Raw genomic sequence first — 21,781 nt, forward strand, 5'->3', positions numbered from 1 at the left:
AAAAACATGTTCTCGTTGTTGTTGTGGTTTATGGTAGCCAACATAAGTATAAGTAGTAATCATGGCCAATAACATGTTTGGGAATTGAAATGGAAACAAACATGTGCTTACTTACTAACAATGAAATCTTTGAAATGTCTACAAATTTTTCAGTTGATAATAGACCATAGACAGATTGTGGTATAATGACAATAATTTTAATAACAAAATTACAAAAAAAAATCATATACATTTATCTGTATTGTCAGTAACATATGGACGCCAAAGTAAGTTTTTATTTAACATTTGTTTAATCCAAAAAAAAAAAAGAATTGAAAAGCTTTAATTACTTTTTTTTTCTCGAGTGTTACCTTAAGAGAAACTCAAAACTGAGACGAATGTCAAGGTTAATTTTTATTCTTGTCTGTTCGAGTTATGTTATTTAGGCCTTGAGTGTGTATGTGCACGAGTAATAAAAACACAAAAGAGGAGGAGAGAAACAAAAAACATAAACAGGCCGTCGTAACCATAAACAACAATCGCCAACAGTAATCTCCCCAACCTTTCACACTCACCGTCCCCGAGAACAACAATAACAACAACAACGACACATGAAAGACCACTTGCTTTACAGGGATTTTTATTTGATTTCTGTTCTCTGTGGTCGATTTCAGTTTACTACGATGGCCGTCCATGTGGTTTTTAGCAACAGAATAAAATGGGAAATACTTATAGGCTTTAGAATGGCCATTCATTGACCAAAATGAACTAAAATTAATTGTTGGGAATAACCGTCAAAATTTGTGAATCACATGTTTCATTAAGGGGGTTTCTGAATTGTTAACCATCTTTGTGTTGGATAAAACCGTCTACTAAACTAGTCATGATTTTCCAAAAATATATCTATAAAATATTGAAGTTCTTATTCTGCCATATAAAATATTGAAGTTCTTATTCTGCCATACAGGGTGAGATAAAAAAACTGCAACAAAGTCAAACGCCATATTTTTTACATTTTTTTTAAATTTTTTGTTTTTTTTTATGAAAGCAAAAAAAATTCGGAAATAGCATCAAATTTTAGAATAAGTTTAGATGTGTTCGAATTGATCACCTTTGCACGAATTATGGCCTTCAAACGGACAATGAAACCGTCAAACGCTGTTCGAGTGTTGTTCTGCCGTATTTTGGCCCATTCCCGGCGAAGCGCTTGCTTGAGATGATCGACACTTTGGTATATTTTAGTGCCAACCTTGCTTTCCAAAATACTCCAGACACAATAGTCCAACGGATTATTTGGAGAGATTTTGGTGGCCATTGTGCGCTGGAAATGAAGCGAGGCACCTCATTTTGTAACCATTTATGGGTGGCACGTGCTGAGTGCTTTCGGAATGTCCAAGGTCTGCGGTATCCAGAATATTTTCGCGATAATATTCGGTATTTATTCTGATGCCACGGTCGATTAATACATCACCATGGCTGGCGCTTGAGTTCTGGTGGCCAACCGAAGGTGCACATTTTCAGCTGACCTCTTTGGCAAGTAAACACGGTCATTTGGTTTGTTTTCAAACTGCTGGAATACGAATGTTTTCTCATCGGAGAAAACCAAATTCGGCACGAAAATGCTTTTGTACGCTAGTAAACAATATAATGAGCTGTCGCTGGAATAATAGCTGTCGGGCGAGTGGCTTAGAAATGACAGCAGTCTGAATTTAGTTGCAGTTTTTGCATCTCTTGTGTTCATAACATTAATGGATTTTGTGAAATGTAAAGAGAACCGAATGCTTATTTCGGATTTTATACTCGTTTTGATTATTCAAAACTTTGTCCATTTGTGAGGGAGGTACGGGAAGGAATGTTCCGATCTCTACCTTCTTAAAAACAGATCTCGATTTGATAGAAATATTGCGATGTGCATGAAATCTGATGTTAATTTCGCGTTTTATGAGCTTCTTGGATACTCAATATTTCGTCCCTTTGTGGGGGAGGTACCAGAAGGAGTGAGCCGATATATTCCATCTTCACACCAGACCTTGGCTTAAAGAAAATATGGGGGGAGGTTCTTGATGGAGTGGTCCGACATTGTCCATTTTCTAGCACTCATGCAAATAATTGGATTTGCAAAGATGGAGCAAAATCCGATTATGTTGACATTAAAAATATGGTATATCGGTCCACATTTTCGCATAACACCAATATACCGGTACCTCCCAATATTCGGTAATTTGAGAATTTTATACAGGCTCTATTCTATTCGGTATATGGACTCTTTAAGCCACATTTTCTAAGAGATTTGTTTTTATTTGGTTTCTAGCCTTTGGTGGCAGAACATTGACCATATTGGTCCACGGTTTCCATATAAAGCTACCGCCCAATATTCGTTATTTTTGAATTTTGCCACATTTTTTTACGAAATTGTTTGAAATTTGATATTTAAGACCCACAATAGATAACAATTCTTGAAGTAGAAAAATCTCGAACATAGGTTCACGTTTTGGTAATCCGCTTATATTCAAATCAATTTAATGGTATTTTTAGTTTAAAGTAGAACACTTTCGATTATTGAATCCATATACGTTTATGCATAAATGATTTCTTTAGCCCATGGTGGAGGGTATCGAAAGTTCGGCCTGGTCGAACTTTATATTTTTTAAATCAAATCAAATAACACGAACTGTAAAATCAACTCATACTCAAACCTTTTTGTTACTAAATTATTTACAATTGAAAGGATAAAAAAAACTAGGCTATTAGGTACAAATACAACCACACACAAACACATACAAAGGCTTGCTTTCAAATGTCACAAAGGGAGTAGGTAAGGAGTAGAAATTTGTATTTGTCACACCAACTAAAAGTTAGAATTTTTTTGTTTAAAATTAGAGCATTTTTATTTAAAAGTATTGCATGTTACAATCTATGTCATGCTAGCAAAGAACAAAAAAAAAAACACTTTCATGTTCATCCACCGTACAATGTAGGACAAAACCGACACAAACACATGCAAGCAATTATATTTTTGTTAAAATGAGTTAAAGGTAAAACGTTTTAAAAAATTCAAACTAATCGGAAATGTTGTTGCAATACCGAAATAGAATTCCCATTTGAAAACAATTTCAGGAATGGGGGTGTCAAAAGACAAAATATTGAGTTTTCATACAAAATTATGCAGTGGGTGGAATCACTACCAAATTTAAACTAAAAATAAATATCGTTATAAAAAATATTTATCGTTAGCTTAGATATCCACAAAAAATCTACAATATTGAAAAAGTTTTGTTCTGTACAAATGATATTGGTATTTTTATTCTGAATATTTCCAAAGTGAACACTTTGAAAATTTATCGACAATTTGTTTAGATTTTTGCAAAATAGCACAATCGTTAGCAAATGATTTCAAACATAGACAAAATTCTCTGTTCTCGGATCGTTAAAATTTACTGGATCGACCTTTAGATTGGGCGGGAGGGCGTTTTTATAACAATTTATCCTTTCTCTCCCTCTCTCTTTGATGGGAAAGTGTAAAACCAACGTTTTTATTAAAATTAATGCATTATAAATTTTCAATTAAAAGCTAAACGTAAATTCCACATTTCTTTGAAACACGTACACGACATTCATTTTGTAATGATGTCATTCGAATTTTTAATACCCCGACCTCCATTTTGCAAAATCTCAAAAAAATAGAGCTTAAATCCTAACAAGTAAAAAAGTATTTGGAAAAAAAGTGAAAAATTGAAAACCTAAAAACACCGTTTTAATGATGACCTCATACGGGGGCTATACGAAGACGAGAACCACCATAAGTAATTTTCTGTCAGAGGCTGTAGTACCCATTAAGATCTTCAAATACGAAATTTTAAAAAAAAACTATTCCGGCGAATAATATTGCTAAAATCATCTAATATAATAATATTGCTAAAATGGCTATACGAAGACGTGGACCTGCACAGACAATAATCTGTCATAGGCTGTAGTATTCATTTCGAAATTCAAATACCAAATTTTAAATAGTTACGGTAAATAATGTATCTAAAATCATCAAAATACCCAATGTCGGGATGTACTGTTATATGGAGGCTATACGTAGACGTAAACCTACATGGCTCATTTTCTGTCTTAGGCTGAAGTATCCATTACGAACTTCGAATACCAAATTTGAAACATTTCCGGAAAATGATGTCCCTAAAATCATCAAAATACCGAATATCGGGGGTACCGTTATATGGGGGTTATACGAAGACGTGGACCTACATGGTCCATTTTTCATACCAAAAGTTCTGCAGACATAATACACATTTGAGTGAATTTTTATCAACTTACTTCATTTCGTTCGGAAACTAGAGTGATTTCCACAGACGGACAGACGGATAGACGGACGGACTTTGCTAAATCAACATAGAATTTTATGCTGATCAAGAATATATACTTCTAAAATGTATATTTCGAGGTGTTACAAACGGAATATATAAAAAAACTGCAACCACCTTCAGACTGCTGTCATTTCTCGTCCGACAGCTGTTAAAATTATTCCAGTGACAGCTCATTATATTGTTTACAATCGTACAAAAGCATTTTGGTGAGAATTTTCCACACAAAAAAGTTATTCGTGATGGAATTCAAGCGTGATAACCACAAGTGGCTATCGTTAGAGCACTCCAGCATTTAAATGTGAATAAATCTTTTGTGTCTCGTACCATCGCTCGTTACCGTGATACTGGTAGCCCGACGTCAAGGAAGTGGACTCAAGAAAACAGCAACATCAGCAGAAATGGCTCGAAAAGTAAAGAAGCGACTTGATCGAAACCCGCGTCGCAGTGGCCGAAAAATGACTCGTGAACTGAACATATAGCAATATTCCATTCGGCAAATATTGAAAAATGAGCTCAGAGCAACATTCGGACAGCGTGTAACGGTTACATTGGCCGTTTAAAGGCCATATTTCGTGCCCAAAGTTGCCAATTCGAACAAATCCAAACTTATTCTAAAATTTGATGCTATTTCCGACATTTTTTTGCTTTCATTTAATAAAATCTTAAAAATGAAATGTAAAAATTATGGCGTTTGACTTTGTTGTTGTTTTTTTATCTCACCCTTTTTCTCATTTCCTTCGATTTTTAACATTTCTATTTCGGGATAACACAAAAATTCACAATCTATACAAATAGTATATATTAAAATATCGCCAATTTCATTGCAATTTTATATTCTTAAAAGTTCGATCCTAAACATTGATTTTTCTCCTTTCCTTTTGAATACATACCACATTCTATACGAAATAAATGTTTAACTAATTAAATTGTTTATATTGTATATGTATGTACATTGATATTTGTTAATGTAATGCGAATAAAAAAGTTTCCATTTAAGCACAATTTATTATCAACAACAAGTCGTTGTATACAACGAATGAGAGAATCCACCAACACTCTGTTAACTTTTCATTTCGAAATGTAAAGACAAAGGGATGTGAAAGCAAGTCACCATAGAGAATGCAATCCAAATGCTGGAAAATTTCAAGATTTTGAAAATTTTGCACTCCATTGTTATTCTTTTTATTGCAAAATTTTGATATATATACTCGCGGTTGCAATATCTTAAAGCGGTAATATGTTCTGTGGTACTAAGTAAAGCTGCATTAACAATTATTCACTATGTTCTTTACTATTTATGTTTTTTAAGTCCTGTTTTGTTATACAAATAATTGAAACAATCTAAATCTAAAAAAAAAAAAAAATTCCCCCATAGCAGCCAAAACAAAAAAAAAAACTTTAAAACAAAAAAAGTTTCTAAAATATTATTAAAACCCCTAAATACACGCAATATCGAAAAAACAATTGTACCATTCCAAATAAAAATTCAATAATTTATTACAAAGTTTCCACATTGTCATCCCTATATGCACATGCAACACATGTTTCAAATCCCACAGGTGTCCCTTTATTTCCCCCATATTCATTGATTTAAATGCCCTCATTTGCCTGGGAAAGTTAGTTGTAACAAAACAAGTTATGAAAGCCATTTGAATGTCACGAAAACAAAAAACTGAAATTTGTCCAAATCGTGGAGGAAGAAACAGTGATTGATATGAACTCAAGTGTTTTAGTTAGTGTAACGATAATAAGTATCTCTTTTTTATTTATTTATTAGGTAAAAACATGATAAGGCTCCTTAAGTAAATGTTTATTTATTTCAAATACGTAATTAATTTATATGGAGTGCAAAAAATTGCACCCGGTAAAAAAGAATAAATGAGGCAGAGAAGGGAGCAACGAACAATTTCCATATTAATTTGAAAAAAAAACTGATAAGTAAAAAAATGCGAACTTCAAACACCAAATTTGAAATAATTCGGTTGAAAAGTGTAGCGAAACCATCAATATAACAAATCATCAAAATACCGAATAATTTAAGGGACCGTTAAATATGTATAGCGTCCAAAGACCGGCATAGGCAATTTTCTACCATAGGATGTAGTATCTATTTCGAGCTCCAAATACCAATTTTGAAAAAACGAATGAAAAGTGTAACGCAAGTCAAGTCAAAAAGCTGGAAGTTCGGCAGGGCCGATCTTTGATTACCCTCTAACATTTTGAACGATTTTGGCAATTTTCAAAAAAATAAAATCCGTTAAAAATTCTGTTAAAATCTTAAAAATACCGAATTTAGCCGTTTTATTAGTGTTTATACGATGACTTGGACGACTTGCATAGACAACTTTTGTGATAAGCCATTACAATAGTCAAATGACATCGACCTGTCATAGCCTGTAGTATCCATTACGAACTTCAGATATCGTTAAAGCCATCAAAATACTGAATATCTGGAAGCACCGTTAAGTTGGGGCCATACGAAGACGTGGACCTGCACAGACAATTTCCTGTCTTAGGCTGTAATATTCCTTTCGAACTTCAAACACCAAATTTGAAACAATTCCTGTGAATAATGTCGCTAAAATCATTAAAATATCCAATATCGGGGGGTGGGATCTATACGAAGTCGTTGACCTGCACATATAATTTTCTGTCATAGGCTGTTGTACCCATTACGAACTTCAAATACCAAATTTCAAACAATTCCGGTGAATAATGTCGCTTAAATCACCGAAATTCCAAAACATGACCCATTTTCAATACCAAAAGTCCTGCGGACATAATAGACGTTTGAGTAAAATTTTATCAACCTACTTCATTTTGTTCGGAAGCTAGAGTGATTTCCGCAGACAGACAGACGGACGGACATGGCTAAATCGCTAAATAGAATTTTATGCTGATCAAGAATATATATACTTTGTGGGGTCTAAAATGTATATTTCGAGGTGTTACAAATGGAATGACAAACTTATGCTATGGTGGAGGGTATAACATTTTTTTCCTAAGAATATCGGGAGGTATAATTAAATGGGGACTATGCCAAGACTTTGATCTATATGAACAATTGTTTGCAAGAATATATCCTATATATTGGGAAAACAAGCTGCCAATTTACAGCAAATTCGGTTTTGAACTGTGACTAAAACAATCAAAAAATGGGAATTTTTCTTTCCAATTCACATTAAATTCCAAGATATTTTCCAGTAATTGCAGAACTTTCCATCCCTGCTCATTAGTAAATGATAAGAAAAATAATAAAAATGTTTATGATTTTGATAAAAAAAAAATAACATGCAACGACAATTCACTCCTTACTTAGAAAAATGGCCAGTCATTCAAAACAACAACGCAGTTTTTAGATCAAATATTTACAAATAACAACAACCGTGATATATTTTCATTCCGCAATGTAATATTTTAAAAAATTATATGACGACTTGCAATTCAAATGCTTTTTTTGAATCACCATATAAAATTCTATTCTCTAGCAAATGGTGAACAAATTAGAGATAAAGTTATATACAACTGATATGCATATTATAGATATATTATATTTCTAGATTTACGGATTCTCGAACCGACAAAAATCGGTAAAATAAAAATGCCAATAATTTCGGTCATTAACGAAATTTGCGATAAGTTAGCAACGAAATCAAAGTAGTCGCTAAAACCTACCGAAGACAACATTAATTTTAATTTAACTAACAAAATTTTAAGTTTAAAGTTACCGATTTTTGTCGGTAACACAAGAAATGAGTTAATGAATCCCACTACATGGGTGGTTCGGATCAGAGACGTACCAAAGATCTATTTCGAAGCTATTTGGGGGTCCAACTAGCAAATAATTCTACTTTTTCATCTAAAATTTACACAATCTGCATACGTCCTTGCTTTTAAATTAGTATATATATAAAATATTATTATATTATATATACAATATTTCTAATTCATATGTGTCTATAGATAAATGCATATGTATGTAGGTAGATACATTATATACTTTTATTTGGTTATCTAATAATTTATTTCGAAATTATTTTGCAAAGTCACGACTCAGAAAACAAAAACTGATACGCATATATATATTATCGCTATGTATATACTTCATTCATTTTGATAATTATTTCGTCATGATGACGCATGATCATCATGACTTTGTAAAATAAAACACGCAAGTGTTTTGTTTTGTATCCGATTCGAGGAGTGCATTAACTATTGATTTTAAAGTAAAAAGAAAACTATAAAATTGGAATAGCGTATATATGTATGTATCTGAAATATAATGAAATATTTATTTACATTAACAATTTTCACGATCCATGAGAAAGATACACACAACAAACAATTTCTAAGAAATTTATAGAGATCATTTTTCGTTTAAATGAATGGTTATTGTTGTGAAATGATCTAGTATTTATAAAGATTTAAAGTTTTTCTTCGAAGAACTTGAATGCGGGATCAAGAAAAAACTTCCTTTCTAACGAAGGATAACTTTCCCAAATAAAAAATAGAATAAAATTTGTGTTCAATTTGTGGCTTATATGAAAGGAAGTTCCGGAAGCCGAATCTATTTGAAATATGAGGTGCCTAGGAACTTCATTCAAATCGTTTCAATATGTTAGATGTAGTATCGACCCTATACCATTTGGAACGATTTTGGAAATTTTCAAAAAAATAAAATCCGTTAAAAATTCTGTTAAAATCTTAAAAATACCGAATGTAGCGTTTATGTTAGGGTCTATACGAGGACGTGGACCAGCATAGGCAACTTTTGTCATAAACCATTACAATATTCAAATGCGAAACTTGAATAAAAAATTCGGTGAATAATGTAGCTAAAATCATCAAAATTCCGAATATATAGAAGTACCGTTATATTGAGGCTATACGAAGACGTGGACCTGCACAGACAATTTTCTGTCAGAGGCTGTAGTATCAATTACGAACTTCAAACACCAAATTTAAAACAACTCCGGTGAATAATGTCGCTAAAATCGTGAAAATACCGAATATCGGGAGGTACCGTTATATGGGGGATATACGAAGACGTGGACCTGCACAGACAATTTTCTGTTATAGGATGTCGCATCCATTAAGAACTTCAAATACCAATTTTGAAACAATTCCGGTGTATAATATCGCTTAAATCACCAAAATACCGAAAAAGGGAGGTACCATATGGAGGCTATACCAAAACGTGGACCTACATCACCCATTTTTAATACCAAAAGTTCTGCAGACATAATACACATTTGAGTAAAATTTTATCAACGCACTTCATTTCGTTCGGAAGCTAGAGCGATTTCAACAGACGGACTGATCTGATCAAGAATATATACACTTTGAGGGGTCTAAAATGTATATTTCGAGGTGTTACAAACGGATTGACAAACTTAATATTATACCCTTAATATTATACCCTCCCTTCAATTTTTTTGAATATTTTTTCCAGTGGTAGGTATTTTCACCCTGATTCCGGAAAACTACTTCCTTCTTGGGGACCAATCCGTGATTCCAAATTTTTGACCCGAAAGTCCGGGTTTATGACCCGGATCCACTTACCCAATATAGGTTATGCAAGTGGAAAAAATCATATCTCTGAACCCAAAAAGGTATTTGGCATCAATTTTGTTGACCCCCATAATTGGAAACTTTTTCGACTTTTTGAGGGTTTTATAAAAAAAAACCTGGGCCCAAAAAATTGATAATATGACTATAACTTCCGAACTGCCTATATCGGGTAAGTGGTTCCGGGTCTAACTCGGACTTTTGGGTCAAAAATCTATGATACCAGGGTCCGTCCCCCAAGATCAAAATAGTTTCTCATAATCAGGGTAAAAATGCCAACCTCAAAAATCGAAGAGTTTTTACTAGAGTTGTTTCAGGTCTTGTTATTATGTTCTTGAATCTTATTTGTCTGCCACAACCAAACCACAACTAGGTTTATAGAAGACAAAAAATTGCAGACCAAAATTGTAGAAGGACCTCGTAGGAAAATAATTTCCTTTTCGTAGTCCCCTAAATTAATATCTAACGTCATTCAAAATAAAAAAAACAACAGATGTAAACCCGACGAAGACAATTAAAAAAAAACTTCATTATCCTCCTAACAATTTTACTTAAATGAAATAATAAATATTTAATTTAAAATAAAAAAAATTGAATAGTTTACTTACCGTAAATATAAAATGTAGGAAATTAAAAAACAAAACAAGACCAACTTCCTGTACACCAAAAATATCAGTGACTGTTTTTAAATTTTGTAATCTTCCGCCTTTGCAAAACTAGATAGATGACAGCCAAATTTCGGATGTCTTGGAATTTCACAATATTATTTGCACTTCAAACTCAAGAATATTTTCTTTTTTCTCAACAAAAACAAAAGTAACCAATAGGAATTTCTTCTGAAGGCCCCTGGATGTTGTGTTATTGCTGGTGTAGTGTATATTAATGACTGATGGTTTAGTTACTACCTTTCAAATATTTTTTCTATTAAGAGGGAACCATGAATATGGATTTATTCAATGACTTGACGTTTTTTTTCGGTTTTATTTCTGCGACGTTCTGAAGTCACTTTAATTATTCCAAATGTATGTATGAGTGTATGGGAAGGTACCAAAGATATCGGCCAACAGAAATACAAAATCACGTTACGGTAGCCAGAAAATAATGATGACCTCACCCCACACGTTGACGTCGATTTCTGTGACCCCAACGACAATAACAACACCAAAATGGTAGGAAGGAAATGTTATTCTTTTCCTCGCGGTTCTCTTTTGCCTCTTTAAACAGTGCTAGGCGCTATTGTTGTTCTGCAATTACTCTGACTGACTGCCTGACTGACCGTTGGCCAATGACCACCACAATTGCATGGGTACAATACAAATAGAATTGAATTTATTACGTGAACTTGTTGGATGAAAAATTTTGATTTTCTTTTCGCCTTGACCAACACTTGCAAAATGTTTTCCGTTTTCTTATTGGAAAATATAAACTTATAAGATTTTTTTTTGTTTTCGTATAACACTTTCGAACAATTTTGTAGATGCAACCGCGTGTTTTTTTCCTGTTCCGATTGAACTTGCGTTTCAGTATATTATCTCTCTACCGTGTAAATTCACATTTGACGACACCGGTCCGAAATATTGTGTATTTATCGTTGTTGCCGCATTCCAAAATTCTTCTGAAACGTTCTTCATGTAAGGGAGAGGCAGGTCGACTTTCAGCCTAATCGGTTGTGCAAATAATCGAAAAGAGTTCTGCCAAAACGGATTAGAGCGAAATCGATAAATGGTGCCAATATTTAACGCCAAAGACGGGGAATTTTGAAAATATTGAGTCAGACACACCAATGTCCCTCTCAAGTGCTAAAGCAATATTTTAATTTTCTCATGTCATACCCAACAAAGTATATATATTCTTGATCAGCGTAAAATTCTATGTCGATTAAGCGATTTCCGTTTGTCTGTTGCAATCACGCTATCTTCCAAGTGAATTGAGATAGAAGGCTAAAATTTTGCACACATGTTAATTTTGCCAGTAGGCAGTTTAATATAACGGCACCTCCCAATATTCGGTATTTTGGTGATTTTAGGGACATTATTCACCGGAATTGTTTCAAATTCGATATTTGAAGTTCGTAATGGATACTACAGCCTAAGACAGAATATTGTCTGTGCAGGTCCACGTCTTCGTACAGCCCCAAATATAACGGTACCTCCCAATATTCGGTATTTTGATGATTTTAGCATCATTATTCAGCGGAGTAGTATAAAATTACGAATTTAGAGTTCGTAATGGGAACTACTGCCTATGACAAAAAATTGTCTATGTAGGTTCAAGTCTTCGTATATCAGAACCTCCCTATATTCGATGTTTTGACGATTTTAGGTACAATACCCATCGAATGTGAATGCTACAGCCTGTGACAGAAAATTGTCTATGCAGGTCCAGGTCCAGATATAACGGTACTTCCATATAAACAGTATTTTTATCATTTAAGCTACATTATTCACCGTTTATTTCAAGTTTCGAATTTGAATATGGTGGCTTATGACAAACAATGCATATATGGGTCCACGTCGTATAGACCCCAATATAACGACTATATTCGGTATTTTTAAGATTTTAACAGAATTTTTAACGGATTTTTTTTTTGAAAATTTGAAAATTCTTTTCAAATGGTTTAGGGTATTTAAAGTGCTAAAGCACTTGGCCTCTTCCAGAACCTGCAAGGAAAAATCGGTTATCGTAGTGAAAACTTTTGCATTTATGCAGTTCTGGAACAGACCAAATATGTTGAAACTTTTGTTCGATACGGACCCGTTTAAGTACTTGGTATAATTCTTTTTAAATTTCCTCATGTTATTACAGATGGATGTATGTTTTTTCGTAGACAAATTAAAATGTAGACAATGGAATGCTCTCATCGCTTATTACTTACTGGCCAACCTTATGTGGCGTTTCTACTGCACTTGATTCGCTCTCTATTCGTTGTTTGACCCTTAACTATGAAAAAACTACTTAATTCTTCACACAAAATTTCCTGAGCGAACACTCATATTTGTACAATGTCGAAAAAATAAATTATGACATTTAAAAATTGAAAATAAAAAAAAATAATGAAATTTTGATAATTTTTGGGAAGACTGAAAATTATGAATGAAAACTACAATGTTGAATAGCGTATGTACATTCAAACGAAAGTAAATTTTGTTTTCTCTCTCATCCGAGGTACGCATATTGTCCACGAGTTGAAATTTTCACAGGAAACTGGAAACAAAAGAGGCAATATTTTCAAAATGTTTGTATCGGCAAAAAAAATGTTTGACAAGTGTCTCTCCAGCAAAATTAAAAAACAGAAAAATACAAAAAAATGTTAAAAATGTCAACATTTACACAAAAAGTTGAAAACATTAGTATAAATTCCCATTAAAATCAACAAACAAAATTTTTGAAAAAATGAATTATTTTACTATGAATTACGAATCGTGCCGTATGAACGGGTTAATTCGTGTGCCTAATTCTGAGAGCGAACAACGTTGTTCGGTTTTCAATGGAAACATGCTATTATATTGGCCATGAGGAGATCGAATAATTAATTTGACAACTCATGACAAAAATCGATTTATCGATTGCTAAAAATTGTTGATAATAAAAGTCGATACAACAAAAGTCGACATACGTATTCCTAGTTAAACCACCGGCCAAGGTAGATCTAACAGGTAACCCCATCGGCGAATTGCTACAACAAAGCAACTTTTGTGGTCCCCTCAAATGTCAAAATTGGCATCTAAGGCGAAAAACATAGATTCGCCATGACATTTAAAGTTTGCGGCAAATTTATTTCAACCAATCAGAAACGAGGTGTTTGTTTACATTTTATTTTGTGTCCCTCTCGTCGTAAACGAACGTCGCAATAAAAGTTTTTATTGTAAAACAAATAAGAGTATAATAAGTATTAATTGTAGTATTGCGATATTTTTTAAACAAAGAAACTTATAATGACTATATTTTACTGGTTTAAACCGAAAGTTTTCCGGAACTGCAAATGACAAGAGTCTAATTCTTGCACTACTTCCCGTGATGTGCTTTGGGAATCTTAGATATTGAGGCTAACTTAATTCTTAAAGCTGCACTCCATTCTAACCTCCTTCCTTCATGTTCTTTTAATTTTTTACTGGTTTCACTCTTAACTTACTCTTAAATTATTTGAAATATTATAAAAAGGTACTTTTAGGGAAGACAACATAAACAAATTTGTTGTTGCATTCATTTAGGGCGAATTCTTCATTACAACAATTTGTTTTGACATTTAATGGTGCCGTCAGCTGGGCTGATGCGATTACCTAGTACATCTACCTTGCCACCGGCCTTTCTCTAGACAACATTGCCAAACACTAACATCAAAACAATGCCGAAAATTGTGGAATTACGACAAGATCGTGCATTAATACGATCCAACTTTGATGGCTATAAATTGTCATTGGAGCCTGTGCCATTGATACGTCAGGAACTCAGTGCGGGTCCCTTGAAAGCTACACCCAATGATGACCAGTATTCCCTTCTTCATGTGGAGTTATTTTCTATGCAAAATTTATTGGTTGTAGATCCTTGGTCACGGAATGACTCGTATTTTATCAATAATTTGGGTGAAATACTTCGGTGTTCCTACGACGAGAACAGGGGCAGGCCGAACCCATTGCAAGTGGTATATCGATTGGTTGAAAGAAATTCTGTTTGTGATGACGATCAACCTGCTCGTCCCATATGGAAACCGAAAGGTGAATACAATTACACATTCCGTTTCATTTCGGAAAAATATTGTGTGCTTTGTGATGGTTTAAAGACTTTGCATATTCTGGAAACTGGGGATCGCTTTAAGACACAAGAATGGCAAAAAGTGGCTTCCACAGCTATTTCCGGGGATAATATAGATCCGGCGGAGTCCAACTATGTGATATATGATGCCCGATTGGACATTATACAGGAACAAAAACAAATATCCCTTGCTCTTGGTCACGTTCAGAAGGTTGATTCCCAAACACTCGAAGGCGGTTCCACACACTTTATGTATTTGCACTGGGCCAAGTTGTATCTTAAAGAACAGCAATGGCAGTTTGAAGTGTTGGATACGTTAGAGGGCAAGGGTTCCCTTTATTATTGTGCCTTTGAACCACGCAGTGAATCTTTAGTAATAAGCTCAAATCGTGAATTCATTTGGCGTTCCAAGAAATCAAATGACGAGCCTGTGCCAGAAGAAAATGTCGATGATTGTAAACCACAACTTCATGACAAACCAGAAAATGAAATTTCTGGGTTTTCCTGGTCACAAACCGATGAAGATATTGTGGTGAAATTCAATGAAATCCCCGATGCTGAGAGAACCGACTACAACATAAAATGTGTGTCAAACAAAATTACGGTCAAATATAAGGAGACCATTTTATTAGACTGTGAATTGAAAGAGAAAATTGATCATGATTTAACAACATGGACCATGGTAAGTAGATTTTGTTGAAAATTGTAACCAGGGCCTTAGTTTTTTTCTTCTCCAGGAAAACAATTTCCTACAAATTACTCTGGTAAAACAGGACTCCGGCTTATATTGGCCATCATTGTTGGCTAATGATTTGGGTCCAAAGGAAAACACCGATGGAAAGCAACAAAACTGCCTGCCAATGGAGCAGCAACCTATTGCAAATTTGGAAACACCCATTGAAGATTGTGATTTTCCCATGGGCATGGCTGAGGAAGAGATTACGATATGTATGTAATGCAAATTATCTTGAAATAACAAGTAACAATATTTTTCTATTGACCTCTTCCAGCTCGTTATAATTTAGTTAGCAAAAGCATAACACATTCCGTCATTATGAGTTCAAGTCCACCATTGTTTACAACTTCTTTGCGACCCGGATTTCCCATGGCCATTGCCACCCGACAAGATGTTGATTGTTCGTTGTGGTTGCAACAATTCAATCCCTCCAAACCAGACGAATGGTCCTTAAGACACGAGGGAAACCTGCATGCATTTGCCTATGTACAGGCCTCAAAGCAGCAAAAGAAATTCATGGATTGTTCACCAGATTTGGGTTATGCCATAATTTCGGAATCTCACCGACATGTTTTTCTGTACAAATCAAAATACGACACTGCCAGTGGGTTGAGGAATCGAAATGGGCCACAGGTTAGTATTGGCAAACAGCATTTAATAACTTTAGAGGATGCCGGAGAAGTCTTGGGATTGACAACATCAAATGCAGTGGCTACGCTCTTGACGGAAAAATGTGTATTATTTGTTCAAATTGATAGTTAATAAAGATGTAAAAACTAGTAACACGAATAAACTCGAGTACGATTGAACTTTTAAGCCCTTAGATCGCCAGGTCTAGAAAATGTTGTTAAGCGTTACTGCATCGCTTGTAATATCTTGGAAGCGATATAAGGAGCACGGCAGAATTGTTTTCTATACGGTCGAATGTAGAGTACCCGATCTTATTCGTTTTTAAAACACGAACATCTGTGTGGTCGTATTTACATCATAATGGTATTGGGTTTATCTGGCTATGAAAAATTTATAAATTTGTGAAAAGAGAGCTGTTTAAGATTCTTCAACTGATAGTTTGCAAATTATTGCCGGATAAATTGATAGCAACTCTTCTTCCTTTTTGAGTATCCCTTGATTTGCTTCTGTGCAACAGATTGGAAAATATTTTTGTTTAGGAGAAAAAAAGTTTGCTAAATTGGAAATTATTCCATTTTGTGCGATTCGTTTTGTTTAATCCCATAATTCTGCTTGTTTTTAGCTGATTACTTGCAACTTTTTCAGGAATTTCATCTGTTTACTTACTTTTTTACTCTTTCAAAAAGAAGTTCCCAGACAATTCCTGCAGAAAAAGTAACCAGACAGACCTAATGGTAATGGGCCTGTAGGGTTACCTACCCGCAGGGTGAGTTTAAAAAAAAATGCAGCAAAGCTATTTTTTAGTGCCAACCTTGCATTCCAAAAATTCTCCAGACACAATAGTCCAACGGATTGGTATCCGGAGATTTTGGTGGCCATCGTGCGCTGAAAATGAAGTGAGGAACATCATTTTGTAACAATTTCTGGGTCATGTTGGAATGTCCAAGGTCTCGCGACCAAAATGTTTGCCTGCCAAAGCTTTAATACACCCTCCAGAATATTTCCGCGATAATATTCGGCATTTATTCTGATTCCACGGTAGATTAATACGAGCGGAGAGCGACCATCGGCTGTTATGGCAGCCCACACCATCACCACGGCCGGCGCTTGAGTTCTGGTGGCCAACCGAAGCAGCACATTTTTAGCTGACCTCTTTGGATGTAAACACCATCATTTTGTTTATTTAAAAACTGCTGGACAACGAATGTTTTCTCATCGAAGAAAACCAAATTCGTCAAGCGAGCCCATTTTTCAATATTTGCCGAATGAAATATTGCGATATGTTCAGCTTACAAGCCACTGCGACGCAGGTTTCGATCAAGTCGCTTCTTTACTTTTCTTCCGTCCACTTCCTTGACGTGGGGCTACGCTACAAGTATCACGGAAACGAGCGATGGTATGAGACGCAAAAGATTTATTCAAATTTAAATGCTGGAGTGCTTTAACGATAGTCACTTGTGGTTTTCCAGCCAAATATAAAGAAATCACACTATCACGCTTGAATTCTATCACAAATAACTTTTTTTCTGTGAGAATTTTCCATAATTTTAACAGCTGTCGGGCGAGTGGCTTAGGAATGACAGCAGAAATGACAGTTGGTTGTAGTTTTTTCATCTCACCCTGTATATATAAAATGTCAACATATATATATAAAAAGTTCAAAACATGGAAGAAAATTTTTAAATGAAAGATAAAATAAATCTTTGGAAAAGAAACAATAATTTCTTATATTATTATTAATGCTAATTTCGTGGCATTACTCTCTCAGAAAGAAGTTGCCGGACGATTCCTGCAAGAAAAGAAACCAGACAGACCTAACACATTGCCAGTCAGTATGTATATCCGAAATTTTGTAACATTTCTAGCAAATTCTTATTCGAAGTCGTCTGTTACCACAAACATTTGGCAAAAAGAGCGACTGGAGGAGGAATTTTGACAGTTCTTTTTATTTTGTCAAATCAGCTGATTGCTTGTTGGTTTTGGAATTTTAGCAGTTCTTTTGACAAATCATTGCTTACTGTTTTAAGAGCGATGCAAGTTGTCTCTTTATTTTTTACGGTTCTCTTACAAAAGAGAAAAACACTATCTTGCACTCTGAGAAAAATGTTGCAAGATAATTTTTGCAGGAAAAGTAAACAGACAGACCTATTTAGGCGATACACTCCGTTTGACGTTTCGGAATGCAATACAACAACACAATTAAGTCAATTTAACTTTTTACAAATTTGTTTGCGAATTAGAAAAATGTAAAATAACTTTACATTTTATATAAAATAAATGTTTTCAAATGTGGCAGTGTATATGATTATAACATTTAGTCCTGGAATGCAAAAGAAGAGAAAGCAAATAAGCGGATGTTGTTTTTGAACTAATTAAATCGTGAAGAGGTGGAACAAGGTAACAATAGAAATTTGTGATTGATTTCAGAGGCTTGGAAGATACATTTAATACGCTATTGTATCATTTATACAAGATTCGCTTCATAGTCTATTATTGGACTCAGTACTCAGATGTGATGTGACTAATGGATTCTTGGTAAAACTAAAATTACCTTTATTGATTCATACCAATAGACCGACCTGTTTCCATATTACTCACTTTCGTGCAAATTAAAAACTAATTCCAAGAGGGCATCAAATTTAATACTACATTGTGTGTTACATTAGTTATGTGATTTAAAAAAAAAATAATGTTTTTCACATTGTTTATCTTTTCTCTCTTCAGATTGATATCTTGTTGATTGATTTGCCAAGTTTACATAAACCTATGTAAACAATATAAAAATAATAAGAATGTCTGCGGGGAAAGAAGAAAAGACTGAAACTGTACAGAAAGTATGGAAGCCAGAGCTGTACAAAATCCAATTGGAGGCACCCACACCTAAACCTTTGTACACCAATAAATTTCTAACCAATCACTTCGAGAATGAAGAAAAAATTCCCAATTTCTACGGTAGTGAATATCATGGATGCATGAGTCACAAAGAAGCTGAAGAATTGCTGAACAATAAAGTGGATGGCTCATTTCTTGTTCGCAAAAGTCCTGGTGCTGCGGACTATTATACGCTAAGCGTGCGATTCAATAAGAAAACGAAGCATTTTAAAATTTACTTTAAAAGTGGCCAGGGCCATTATCTGCAGGAGCAATCCAAACATTTTGATAATATTCATGATCTAGTTGCCGATGGCCTGGTAAATTTTTATATGCAGCTACATGCCGGACCCATTATCCAGGAGATCAATCAACAAACCGGCAATTGTTATCAGCAAAGTCCTTATATGACTCTAAACAGACGTAAATTACGGGCCCTATCAAATGATTTACGCAAGTCACTTGTCAATAAAACCAATGACAATAAAAACAATTTAAATGATGACAACAACGAACCCATGGTGGAGTCAAATAAAACCACATCAATTGTGGATGGTTGCACTGAAAGTACGACTAAAACATCGGATTATGGTGATACCTTATTGCCGTTTGTTTACGAAAAGGCACATGCATTTAAGGTGCACACATTCAAAGGACTCAATTGGTGTGATATATGTGCCAACTTTTTATGGGGTTTCACGGCCCAGGGTGTACGCTGTGAAGACTGCGGCATAATTGCTCACAATAAATGTTCAGAACTGGTGCCGGCAAAGTGTTTACCCGATTTGAAGAATATTCGTGGGGTTTTTGGCACAGATTTAACGACAGTTGCCCAATTGTATCAGTGTTCAATACCCTTTGTAGTGCGACGATGTGTTGAGGAAGTCGAAGCTCGTGGTATGCTACAAGAGGGAATCTATCGTGTGTCAGGATTTGCCGATGAAATCGATGCCCTGAAATTGGCCCTAGATACCGAAGGCGAAAGAACAGATATGTCGGAATCAGCTTACAGTAATATAAATGTCATTGCTGGTACACTAAAATTATATTTACGTTTGCTGCCCGTGCCGCTGATAACATATCAGGCCTATCCCAGTTTTATGGAGTCATCAAGTATGTTGTTTAAGAGTAATTTTCGAAGATATTTCTTGGTACCAGGGGAAATATATATTGGATGTATTTTATTAAATATTTGCAGGAATTAACAACCAGGATGATCAAATTAAGCATATGAGCGAAGCCGTAAAAAGACTCCCAATGGCCCACTATGCATGTCTAAAATTTATGATGGAACATTTAAAAAGGTATATATATTTAAAGATCCCTGATGAAAATAAACTAGTTAAAAAAACAGTAAGTTCGGCCGGGCCGAACTTTGAATACCCTCAACCATTTGGAACGAATTTGTCAATACTCCAAACAATAAAATCCGTTAAAAATGCAGTTAAAATCGTAAAAAATACCGAATGTAGCTGTTATATTGGGGTCTATACGACATAGGTAACTTTTGTCATAAGCCATTACAATATTCAAATGCGAAACTTAAAAAAATCGAAGAATAATGTAGTTAAAATCATCAAAATACCGAATATTTGGATGTACCGTTATATGGGGGCTATAAGAAGACGTGGACCTGCACAGACATTTTTCTGTCATAGGCTGTAGCATCCATTACGAACTTAAAATACCAAATTTGAAACAATTCCAGTGAATAATGTCGGTAAAATCATCAAAATACCGAATATCGGGAGGTACTATTATATAGGGGACTATACGAAGACGTGAACTTGCACAGACAATTTTCTCTCTTAGGCTGTAGTATTCATTACGAACTTAAAATACCAAATTTGAAACAATTCCGGTAAATAATGTCGCTAAAATCATCAAAATACCGAATATCGGGAGGTACCGTTATATGGGTGCTATACGAAGACGTGGACCTACATGGCCTATTTTCAATACCAAAAGTCCTACAGACAGAATATACATTTGAGTAAAATTCTATCAATCTACGGACAGAGGGACGGACATCACTAAATCGAAATAGAATTTTATGCTGATCAAAAATATATATACTTTGTGGGGTCTAAAATGTATATTTCCAGGTGTTACAAACGGAATGAAAAACTTAATATACCCTCCATACCGTGGTGGAGGGTATAAAAATGGCAAGATGAGAATTCGAACTAGGATGTTTGTTTATCGCAGTTTAAAAAATGTGCAATATAACCATTCCGATTGCAATTTGATATATATTTTTGGCTATAGCTGCTCTATCTAAACATTGGAAAATTACAGTGAACTCGATTGGATTAAATGAATTTTAAAGGAATCATTTTCATGTGAATTCAATTTGTCATTCAAATTCTATACTTAAATATTATAAAAAAATACTAAAAATGATAATCATTTCTTTACAGGGTTGCTTCTCACTATGCTGTCAATAAAATGAATGAACACAATTTGGCAACAGTATTTGCACCCACATTGATTGCCACACCTCAACATCTAACGAATTTAACAGAAGAAATATTCATGCTGTCATCTCTAATCACACATTGCGCCCTTATTTTTAATTAATTCTCGACAATACTTTAATTTTATATAAAAATGTCAGAATATATTCAGCCTATTAGTATATTTAAACCTAGCACCAAAGTATTTATAACAAAAGAATAATTTTCTCCATTGAAAAACTCTCCATATACACCGGATTTACCCCCCACCCACATCTACACACATGACCCACTCATATTTACTCATAGAGCATTTATTTATGAATAGCATGTAGATTGATTTTGTACTTTTATATATATTTATATGTACAACAAATAAATACAATGTCTATTTACAAGTATTACTGTTGAAAAATTTT

The 21,781-nt window shown here is 34.3% G+C and overlaps 3 protein-coding genes across 3 annotated transcripts in view; 2 read left to right on the forward strand and 1 right to left on the reverse strand.

Annotated features, from left to right (window-relative positions):
• The window catches only part of LOC101901375 (glutamate--cysteine ligase), a 35,460-nt gene extending 23,915 nt beyond the window's left edge, over positions 1-11,545 (reverse strand). The window contains exon 1 of the mRNA XM_005188242.4: positions 10,526-11,545. The gene's annotated coding sequence lies outside the window, so the exon portion shown is untranslated. The remainder of the gene's footprint in view (positions 1-10,525) is intronic.
• A 2,097-nt stretch (positions 11,546-13,642) lies between these two features.
• LOC101889320 (nudC domain-containing protein 1) lies at positions 13,643-16,228 on the forward strand. Its single transcript, XM_005188258.4, has 3 exons — positions 13,643-15,351; positions 15,407-15,617; positions 15,680-16,228. Exons 1-3 carry the CDS (start codon positions 14,263-14,265, stop codon positions 16,165-16,167), a joined length of 1,788 nt encoding a protein of 595 aa, XP_005188315.1. The 5' UTR covers positions 13,643-14,262; the 3' UTR covers positions 16,168-16,228.
• A 1,955-nt stretch (positions 16,229-18,183) lies between these two features.
• Positions 18,184-21,763, forward strand: LOC101901099 (N-chimaerin). The gene is made up of 4 exons (XM_005188240.4): positions 18,184-18,432; positions 18,760-20,019; positions 20,105-20,210; positions 21,327-21,763. The coding sequence occupies exons 2-4, from the start codon at positions 18,828-18,830 to the stop codon at positions 21,484-21,486; spliced, it is 1,458 nt and encodes a 485-aa protein (XP_005188297.1). The 5' UTR covers positions 18,184-18,432; positions 18,760-18,827; the 3' UTR covers positions 21,487-21,763.
• The last annotated feature ends 18 nt before the right edge of the window (positions 21,764-21,781 follow it).

This window comes from Musca domestica, unplaced genomic scaffold, assembly GCF_030504385.1.
Source record: "Musca domestica strain aabys unplaced genomic scaffold, Musca_domestica.polishedcontigs.V.1.1 18, whole genome shotgun sequence".
NCBI lineage: Eukaryota > Metazoa > Arthropoda > Insecta > Diptera > Muscidae > Musca > Musca domestica.